Source organism: Mus caroli, chromosome 9, assembly GCF_900094665.2.
Source record: "Mus caroli chromosome 9, CAROLI_EIJ_v1.1, whole genome shotgun sequence".
Lineage (NCBI taxonomy): Eukaryota > Metazoa > Chordata > Mammalia > Rodentia > Muridae > Mus > Mus caroli.
Window position 1 is genome coordinate 3,261,788 of NC_034578.1, and position 11,310 is coordinate 3,273,097.

The following is an 11,310-nucleotide window of genomic DNA, read 5'->3' on the forward strand; positions in this document are numbered from 1 at the left end:
TCCAACTCTCACCTGAGTTCCAGTGGTCAGAACACTCTCTGCAGGCAAGCTCTACTCTTACAGAGCAGGTGTCCAGAAGTTTGGAGCTCTGATCTACCTCCTGAATCCTGGGGTCAAAGCCCTCCCTGTAGGCCGACTCTCCTCTTGCAAGGAAGGTGCCCAGGGGCTTGGGTCTCAGCTCCACCTCCTGACTGAGGATGAAGGCCTGACAGGGCCCTGTCCAAGAAACGCTGTTGCTTCTGTAGCCCACATACTCTCAGGTGATCATGAGGTCCTGGGTGTGCTAGGGGTCGTGCGGCATGGAGAGTCCTCTGGGGCCCCAGATGCCCTTGGCTGTGTTCATGCACAAGATGGCTGGGATGGCTCCAACCTGTGATCCTGAGGTGATCCCGAGGTCCTGCGGAGTGGAGAGTACTCAAGGGCCCCTGGTGGTCTCCATGTTGTTCAGAAGGAAGATGGCAAGGGTGACCCCGACCGGAATGGATCCCAGCCTCTGGTCGGGCAGGGTTCCTTTGTCCCTGTTCCCGTTGGCACAAGACCCTCTGTGATTCTTTGGAGCTGATGTTGAGATCCACTCACCCGTGATCAGGTGGTGATCCCAAGGTCCTGCAGCGTGGAGAGTACTCTGGATCCCCTACCGGCCTCCGCTGCGTTCAGAAGCAAAATTATCTATCTTCAATAAAAACATTAGCTAAAGATAGTTTTCAAAAAAATAGCTACATTATAACCTAAAAGGACTGACACATGAAAATGGAAATTAGCAGCAAGCCAAATAGCACTGGGGCAAAATAGGGCTTTCCTGAGCTTCTACAGGGTTGACACCAAGTTAAGGGACTGAGAAGAAAGAGTATTTACAAAGTTCCAGAGGCAGACCTACCATGATATACTCATCTAATATTGAGATTTGCTCTACTCTGGAAGAGGCTATGCAGCCACTTATGGGTTTTCTTCCAGGAAATTAATTTATTAAGGATAGCTTGAAAAACAGGTATATAGTAGAAACAAATCTAGAACTTTGTGGAGTGACTTGTAACAGGAAGAATAAAATGTAAATCATAGTAATGGTTTCTGGAAGGCAATGGGAAAGAATTATAGGACATGATAAATTTGAGACTTGGTACTAGCAATATAACATGAACACACTGGACATGGTGGCTTATGCCTGTAACCCTAGAGCACAGAAAGTGGAGCAGCAAGATCAAGGAGTTCATGGCCACTCTTGAATCATAGTGATTTTGAGACCAGCCTAGGCTACATGATGTCCTATCTGAGATAACAATTTAAATATTAAATAACTAACACATTCCTGCCCTAACTCAGGAGCAATTGTTAGCTAAGGGCCACTAAAAGAAGCAGTTAGACTTCTGTGGAGTGTGGCCTCTGGTAGGTAAATCACTCTCCACTACATGGTCCACACACCCAAGAGTATATGTGCATGCAAACTAGACAGGATTTTAAAAAAGACACAAAGCTGCCTGGATATAGAAGAGGGCTGGAGAGAACAATGGGTGGGCAATATGCTCAAAATACAGTGTATCAAGCTCTCAAAAAATTAAGATAAATCTTCTCAAATATTCAACCTGACATGCCTAAGTAGTCCTAGCCTAAGCATCTACTATTAATTCTGCTAAAGTCATTTTTGAGTGTAGCCAGAACTCTCCTATTAGCTGTTCAATGAAAGTTATGGTCATCATTATTCCCAGAAGCAACTCTGCTAAACTAATTTGATTCCTATGGACTGAAAACTCAATGTGCAGCATAGCTGTCATTAGAGATGACTGAGCCCGCTAATCTGGATGCATTCTGTAGACCTATTTTCTTTCTCTTTTTAGAATAAGCTCCTTTGTTAGTTGCATCTTTAAAATAAACACTAAAAAAATGCTATTATTTCTACATTTTCTACTCATAAGTAGGAATGACCAATGGGTCCAGAACACAGACATCCAAGAACAATGTCATCCTAGTGTTTTTAAGATCTGTACTAGAAATAGGTAGTATTTATCAAGTACTAATATGGTGTAGGCTTCACAAGAATTAACTAGTCTATCTGCTATGACAGTTTATGATTTCCTCTATTTCACCAAACAGAAAATAGGCAAAAGAAGATGAATTAGGATGGGCAGAGCCGATCTAGAAGTATAGATGGATTTAAAGCCAACAATGTATCCCCTACTCCACTGTAAGACTACAAATATTGAATTTCAGCGGGAGAATACCTACATTTTGTTCTTTTAGCAATACTTCATGTTGCATGGCTAGTATGGCTTTGTTATATAAACAATGATAATATATGATACTAATCTAGTTAAAAGTACATGGCAAACATCATTAGAGCTGAGAAGAAGGGACGCCTTCAAGGTTGGGAGTGTGGCTCAGTGCACTGAGACCCAGGGCTGGACTCCCAGTGCCAAGTAAAAGCTGGGCGGGCGGGCATGGCAGCCTAGTAATGATCCCAGCACATGGGAAGCAGACAAGGAGTCCCAGGTACAGAGCTACCTAGACTAACCAAAGGGATCACCTTCAAGATCAGTGACAGACACTGCCTCAAGGTGGAGAGAAATGGAAGACACCACCAAAAAACCATGTCAGGCTCTCACATACACTTAGAATGTCAACACATGTGTCGCCAGGCACACACATGCATACATACCACAAGTACATAGCTTATGCAAAAAGGTGCTTAAATGAAACTGCTTTTCTTATTATGTCTCCTATCTCAGTTATTTTGTTAGTAGAACCTTTTTGCTTTACTTATTTCATTTGCTCAAAATTTATTAAGACCTTTTGATTTGAAAACTAAATGTAATGAGGTAAAACTTTTACATACATGGTTAATATCATTCATATACGTTATAAAATCACAAAATGGTTTGCTAAAGTCTTTAATTGAAAATTCGGTTAAATTTGTGGACATTTGGTTACAACAAAGAATAAAGACTTACCCCGGTGTGAACTGACAAGAAGCTGGGAGAACAAACTTTGTGCCTGACTGTGAGACTTGGGAACAATGTTTGCTGTGCCTATCTTTTTGCTCAGAACAAGCAGGGCCTGGATTTGGGTTGCAATGTGACCCAAATGTCTGTGTAACTCAGGATAAGCAGGCCATGGATATCTTTGTGAGTTGGGCAAAACAGAACAGCCCCAGGGAGCTAGCGAGGGTAGCAAAAGGGAAAGGTATAAATGTTTCAATTCTCCCATAACAAACCTGGTTCAGCTTTTTCCAAAGATTGAGAACTGGAGAAAGTTCATTAGACCAGATTTCTCTGTCAAATTTGCAACCGGCTGTGACCGATCTTCCCAAGATCCTAAGCTGGGAGATAACCTGAGTGAAGAGAACATGTCACAGTGAGTCACGTACAGTAACTAAGTTCCACCAGGGACACAGCACAGTGCAGAGCCACAGAGTCTATAACAACAGAAGCATGTATACGTGAGTGTGATCCTTGCATCTCTAACATTTTGTTTGAACAACTGGATTCATTCAAATAGTTAAAAAGACTAGAGACAGAAAGTCGAGGAAAAGCATTCTAAGACTAAATACAGCCATGGTTGTTAGACAAGCTGCTTCTTTATGCAGGAAGTGCACACTGTGCCATTATTAACATCTTCCTAGTCTCTCTTCTTGTCCATTTCAAACTCTACAATGCTTTTCAATTCGATTGATTTAAATCTTATCCTTTCAAAATGCTGTCAGTATATTTAAAGACACAGCACAAGCTGGTGACGGAGTTTACATAGATTTTTAATGCTTAATTTTCAGTTTTCATTTTAATATTCCATCCACACAAAGATCCAAAGAAATACATACTGGCCAATTAATGAAAGTGAAGCTAGGTAAACATTCCTCCCTACTGGAGCCTTTGCTGCTGTAGCTTCAATATTAGCTCCTTTGCTGTACTCATCAAAACCAATCACTTGCATTTTCTTTGCTAAATGAAATCATGTCTATTGGGTCCTATTTTAGAAACATTTGTCTCCTTAACATTTGCTAAAGATGACCCAGAACATGACCAATACTGTACCATGGGCATGGTAGTGACTATAAAATGACTGGGCTAGTCAGTAATTTTGCCTTGTAATATTCCAACCAAGCAGAAAAACTCTGTTATCATCTGGCTTATCTAAGATAAACAAAGTGAGTTCAAGAAACCTAGGTGCAAGTTTCACAGGGCAGCATCTTAAACTTCAACACCTGCAGCCTGCTAATACCTTCACGTTTTTAAGAGATATAAGCTACTTTTTTTTTTTTTTTCTTTTTGGTAGCATTTGTACTTTACTAAGCTATACTCTTACTTTACTAAAGCTGTACTAAAATAAGGACTATTAATCTTTCTGAAAGACAGTGCTACTTAATTGCTAAACATACATGATCACACTGCTGGATTCAACTCCTAGAGCTTTTGATTGGTTTCCTAGTCAGGAAGCAACTGTGGAGTCGGAGCTCTGCTGCCTTTGTTTTTCTCACAAGCCGTTTCCATTTGCTGAAGCTGAACTCCACACAGCACTTAATATGTCAGCATCGCTTCACTACAAAATGTCCCTAACTGGTAGTCAGGAGACATGGTATTCTAACTCTGGTAACACTTACAATCACTTATTTGTGTTTTAAATTTATTAAAGACAGCAGAAAACAAGAATGTAAAGAAAAAAAATAGAAAAAAAAAGTACATTTTTATTTAAACTATATAAAAGAAATGTTGGCTAGCATTCTTGCACCCCATGGTCATGTTTTCTGTTCTAGAAAGATGTCATGACACACACATATAAAAATCCTGCAATGATTCTCTTATAAGTAGAGAACAATAAACAAGGACGTTCAAACACACAAAGACATTTCTGTTAAAGAACACAGGAACGGCTGTAAAAGTAGGTCATCTACTAGCTCTAATACACTTTTTTTCTTTATAAAGTTCAGATAAAATATTTAGTAAACATGTTTCAATCCAGTTAAAGTCTAAAGTATATACACAAAAATTTGTTGTGTAAATTAGAGATTTGTTGTTTGAATGTTAGAATATAAAAAATGGAGGAGGTTAATTTTTATTATGTCGATGTCTCTTCAAATGTGAGTCACATGTAAGGCTACATTAAAATATTGGTTATTTTGGAAATATTTCATCCAAGACCCAAAGTGAAACAAACTGCTATGTTAAGGATTTATATGATCATTTTTCAAGTCAATGTGGTATTAAAAGCCAGAAAATAAGTCAAAAGGTGTACAGCTTTTATTATTTTAACACAAGCAAAAGTAAAAACTAAACCTCTCCTCAAAAGATGCTTAAATTCAAACTAAGGCTAGTGAATAAGCCAGTTTCCAAGCCTAGGTTGTATTACCTAAATAACAGGCTGACTACTCACTATATATATCCAACATTTGGGCTTCATTATGGTTAATGCTAAGGAAGTAAGACCTGATGTCAACCACTTAACGATACAAAATGCTTCCTGGGCATGAGGAGATGGCATCATGTTCTTCTGCTTCTCTACGGATAACTAATGGGCTTCTCAGGCATCCTGCTCAAGTGAGACCACACCTTTTTAATTAATGAATATACTAATAAGACAGGTTCTACACTTTTACTATCTTGGGTTTACTATGAGGGTTAATCTTGTTGTCAACTTGACTATACTTGGACTTAAGCTAAGACCTCAGCAAATGGGCACAGCCGGAGAGATTTTCGTGACTGGATCATTTGAGATGGGAAGACTTGCCTTAATCTGGGCCACATCTGCTGCTTAAAGCCTATTTAGGGGGCACAGAACAAGGAAACTTTTCTCTTAGCCTGCTTGCTCTTTGTGCTCTTGCTGGCAAGTTCATCTGTTCTGTCGCTGAGACAAATCTTGGCTGATGTTAGAACCTACTGATTAAGGATTTCAGTGTAGACTGAAGGGCAACTGAATCAGCCAGCCTCATGAACTGAATAACAACCAGGTTCTTGCCTTTCTGTCAGGAGACAGCCATTGTCAAAGCTACCTACAGCCTGTAAGCCACTCTCTCTTTATATATCTGTATGCAATGCACCAATTCTGTTTCTTTACGGAACCCTGACCAATACACTGCTAGATAATTACTTAGACTCCATACTTAAACATAATATCTTGGCCATCCTAATACTTCGACTTTTTTTTTAAAGAATCATATTTGAAAACACTTTGGCAGCTAATTAGGAAACTAAATATGCCTATTGTTTTATTCACCCATTTCACAGCTAGGTTATGTGGTGAGGTGAAATAGTGTATAAGTATGCACCAAATCTACTTTGTTGGAATTGTTTGGCAGTTAATTTTAGGAGCCCCAAAGTAGAAACATTCTAAACTCTCTTCATGACTTGATAAAGAAACTGGGGCATGGCCAAACAATGGAATACTATTCAGCACTTAAAAGGAAGCAACTACAGATAAAGGTAAGAACACTGACAAATTTCATAATTATTCTTAGTAAACCTAATAAAACACTATAGTTTCTATTACATTTTTATAAAATATTCTAGAAAATGTGAACTAATTTAAATTAATGAAAAGGAAAGTGAGTGCTTCACAGCGTTGGGGGATGGAGTAGAACATGTAAAGGAAATGGACAAGAGAAATGTGTTCACTGTCTAGACATGCCTGGTGACAGTCTCAAGTGTAAATAGGTCAAAGTGCATAAACTATACAATATAAATATTATGTCTGGAATAAATGCCAAACAACCCTAATCAAGCTATAGAAAGTGAGAAAAGTGCTCACTAAGGTCAGGCAGTTTTTGGAATATCTGTCTAGGATGGCTACAACATAGGTATAGTACCAGTTTAAAGTATTTGTTATTCTGGTTACCACTGTTAAAGGTTTATGTATTGATATAGCCTCAGAAAGACTCATGTACTGAAAGGATGGTCTCATCTCATGAGCACTCACTGAGCTGCAGGAAGAGGAGCGGGAGGGAGGCCGTTGCTTCATCAGTGGGTGAAACATTGCTGAATGGCCCATGAGGAAGGACGGAAGAGGCTCATGAGATCTTTGATGGCTCTATATTGCTACAACACCTTCTATCTTAAGTTCCTCCCACCATGATGCTGTGCCTAACACCGACACCTCTGGGATCAGTCTTTCCCTCATTCCCCCATGTGCTATCTGTCACACAGGCACAGTATTGCTGCAGGTACTCAACAGATGTGCTGCTTCTGTCACCACAGGCTTTGACTCTGGATCTCAGGAAGGATCCAGGAATCGGAACGCTCTAATGTGTTAAAATTTCTAACTACTGTTCCACATCCCTCAAATGTTTTCTCTTGGCTTTTATAATCCTGTCTCTTCATTGTTCTACCCCCACCCCTCAGAAAGCACCAATTTCCCATAGAAATTGTTTGATTCGTACTAAGGATGAGCCTGTCATGTATGGCCTCCAATTTCAAAGACATATGATGTCTTTAGCTAATACTCTCACAGAGGAAGGCAGCTGTTGAACTCTGTGTGTGTGTGTGTGTGTGTGTGTGTGTGTGTATGTGTGTGTGTGTATGTGTGTGTGTGTGTGTGTATCAGTGAGTGACAGGGTCTAGGCACACAAGATATTCTTTAGATGTTTTTAAATTTAAAGATTAGCTTCACTATCGAAACTTTCAATGATAAAGGTAGGCATCAGTCACATCTTCCTGAATTTGTCTTATCCATCCCTACTAGTCTCTCCAGCCCAGGGCATCAACCCACAGCCACTATTCCTCCTAACAAATGCAAAAAGTAGTTACTGTGATATAATGCCCACCATATACGTAAATGTCTTTATTGGTTGTTTCAAACACCATTAAACTGGACTGTTGGAGCATGAAGCCCTAGAAGGGTCACATGGCTTTGTGGTTACCTCAGCATCTGTCTAGTCTCACTGTTCCTCTTTCTTCCACACTATCCTCCCATTGACAGAACCCCTCAGCTATCAGGTGAGATGTCCTGGTGAGGATCCTGGTGCACCACTTGGCGTGTTCACTTGCTCACATGTTTCCAGTTACGGTTAGTTAGTTGCAAGGTGTGGAAGAATTCAGGTTCATTTGTATTTCTAAGCAAATACTTTTGCAAAGTGTACATAATGCTGACTGGAGAGATCATGGTGCCTGAGCTCCTCCTTTGGTGCAAAGACTCACAGCTAAGAGAATTGGCAACGTGTATTTCTGTCAGTCTCCCTGCTGCCCCACCCACGAGGGAGCCCTTCACTCGCAGTTCTCTTCATTACTGCTTAGTGTACCAGCCCCTCTGCTTTTATTATGTGTTCTTTAATGAAGAAGACTTTTCTTTACTTTCTTTTCATTACCACGAAGTCAAATCCATGAAAGAGATTAAGTTATACCTTTCCTTAATTCCTATTTGAAGATAAGACATTTTAATTTCTTAATAGATGATAATCTATAAAAAGTTTAAAAATCTGATTTAAGTGGATTTTCTCTTTGTATTTAAAACCAATAAATATAAAATCATTGTCCATATTATCAAAGTAAACACAGTGACAATGTCCTTCTGTCCACTCAGTTCTTAGTCTTAGAACTCAGAATATGCAAAGTACTCAAACTCAGATCCGCTACGAGTGGGGTGAGGAGTGCAAACGCCAAGGTCTGAGCAGTGCACTCAGTGTTTCTGATATGACTATGCAGCCGCAAGGTAGTAATGACTCAATGTGTTCCTGAAGTGTGCTTTCATCTACTCAGACACATGTGCACCCAAGATGTACCCATACCTCATACATACTCGGACCTCATAAACATGTTTATTAGACTATTCTAATAACTGTTGGCAAGCTGGATGAGTTGTGCTGACCACACCTGATGAATGCAATTGATTTACTGCAAGAAGCACACATCTCATAGGAAACCCATGTAAAACCTGTAAGACTATGATCAAGGATTCAACAGGTGAGAATCATCTCTCAAAACCTGCTGTCACTTCAAGCCACATTCTCTTGCAAATGCTTTCTATCTAACTTGACCTTTCTTCTCTACAAGCTGTGCAGCACCACAGTGAGCCACTTGCCCTCTGAGACTCCCTGCTGTGCTCTGTCCTCACTGCAAAAGCACAACTGTCTGGTCACTTGGGAAAAGAGCTCCACTCTCATCAGTATTCAAGAGTGCTCATAGAAGAGGGGCCTCATTAACATGCCAGAAAGCAAAAACCCAGACATGTAAAAATGTCAAGGTGATACAGTCAAGAAGGGGTGGCCATGGTACTGCCTTATGAGAATAAAGTATTGCCTAAACACAAGCATATTATTTCAACTCCCTACTATATGTAGAAAACCTTTGGTAGGTGTGTGTGTGTGTGTGTGTCTACATCAGGAGACGTATTCACAAATGCTCTTAGTTGCCCTGTGCTAACAATTATAAGTCTGGACAGCCCACATGCTCGTTATTAAAGAGAAACATAAACTGCTTAACATTCATGTAAGGCAATGTCGCACAGTAAGCAATGAAACTTCGTCCAACAATAACGCTGAAGAACCTCGGGGGAAAGGCCAGAGGGAAAAAGGTCTAGCACATATCTGTCTGCATGTGCATGTGTATATATGTTTACATGTGTGTGTACATGTGTGTGTGTGTGTGTGTACATACACATGTATATAAATGAGAGAGAAAAATCAGAAAACAGTGCATGTGTAGAAGCATACAATTATAAACAATGTTTTAAATAGAGACAGTTCGGTGAGTCCTCCATTCCAGAGGCAGAGGGATAGGAAAAGACTCATGTGAATTCATGAGATATTGCAATGTCTTTTTCTTGGTCATTGATTCATTGGGTTTTACGATGTAGTGATGCTTTTCATGTTTAACTATATGTAATTTAATCTTCAAGAAAGTGCTGAGTCCTATTTAAAGGTATTCTCATAACATTAGCAGATTACCCAGCAGAAGCCCTATGCTGTAAACAGCCAGTAGAGCTACCCTTCAGACAAAGGAGAAATGGGGACAGCAAGACTGCTCAGCAGTTAACATAACTATTGCATGCACACATACACCAGATAAAAATCATGGCTGGAATAAGGAGGGTGCAGCCATATGACCTGACCTGAGGAAGACACAATCTCTTACTGCAGGGACACTTTAAATAAGAAAAAAAAAAGGGAACTGTGGACTGTCTTCACCAGCAGAGATGAAGGACTCACTTGTGAGGAACACTATCTTTCTAACCATGTTCATACTGCTTACCACTGATGGGAGAATGAGCACAGAGACTGCCAAACAGACCACACAGAAAGACAAAACAAGAGGAAACAACAACTTAGGAAATGTTGGATATGCAACAACATAAGCACGTAGACTTAAATAATAAAATACTTCCTAATTAGAATGCTTATAAAAAAATGAATGTAAGTAGTTAAGGGCTGTTGGAGCCTCTGTGTACAGTATGCAAAGAGCCTCTGAAACAGCGTATCACATACCATTTATATCTGCATGGTGCACATTACTAAGCAGCACATGAAACCCTGAGGGCTAGCTGCTATAGGCTATGGTAAGGAATAACTCAATATAAAATTTTAAAATAGGTAAATTAAGGGGTTGGTGAAATAGCTCAGCTATGAGTGTCTTACTCTTGCAGAGAACCCTTAACTAAGATAAAATCATTTAACACCTTTAAAACAAGGTAAAAATGAAGTGTTTATATTAAATGAGATGAAGGTTGTAAATAAAAGCGTGTAACATTCTAACTAGTGAAATCATACTGTTTCCTCCAGACTCAACAGCAATTGATTCTTTTAAGAGGCGCCTGGTTATCACACCTGAGAGCTGGTCATGCGCTGAGAGGAGCGGGCAATGTTGGCGGGCAGACCAAAGAAGCTGGGCTTATCGTCCTCGGGGAGCTTCTCAATGATAGCACGATAGTCCTGCAGGAACACAAGAAAGTGCTCTCACAAAAGGCAGCTCTCCAGCCACGAGATCACAGACAGTGGACAGGATTTATCAGTGTTTTCCTGATCATCCATAGGAAGCATTGTCACTAATATTCCTCTGTACATTAACTATTTGATATTATATTTTCTTGGTACAACTCCTAACATATAGACTTTGAGTAGATTCAATCTAACATGTATCAGTGGATCTGTCTATTGTGTGTGATGTGTTTAGGGAGTCGTAATTTGTTACAGCACACTAAAGACCCACATGTAGACTTCAGCTCTTACATATCTGAACAATCACTGGTTGTTTTATTTTAAAAAGTAATAACCAAGCTAGGGCGCAGGGTCAGCTGACACTCACCAGCTACCCACAACACCTGCCACAGGATCTTAAGACTTCTGGTGAGTGGAACACAGCTTCTGCTCCAATCCAATTGCGCGCGGGACCTGAGACTGCA

General features: G+C 40.0%; 1 protein-coding gene across 3 annotated transcripts in view; it reads right to left on the bottom strand.

Annotated features, from left to right (window-relative positions):
* The window catches only part of Dync2h1 (dynein cytoplasmic 2 heavy chain 1), a 238,380-nt gene that overhangs the window by 45,706 nt on the left and 181,364 nt on the right, over positions 1–11,310 (bottom strand). For all 3 annotated transcript variants that reach the window (XM_021171442.2, XM_029481794.1, XM_029481793.1), the window contains 2 exons: positions 10,736–10,840; positions 3,206–3,322 (listed from right to left, as the gene is read on the bottom strand). In XM_021171442.2, coding sequence (XP_021027101.1) covers positions 3,206–3,322; positions 10,736–10,840 — 222 coding nt within the window. The remainder of the gene's footprint in view (positions 1–3,205; positions 3,323–10,735; positions 10,841–11,310) is intronic.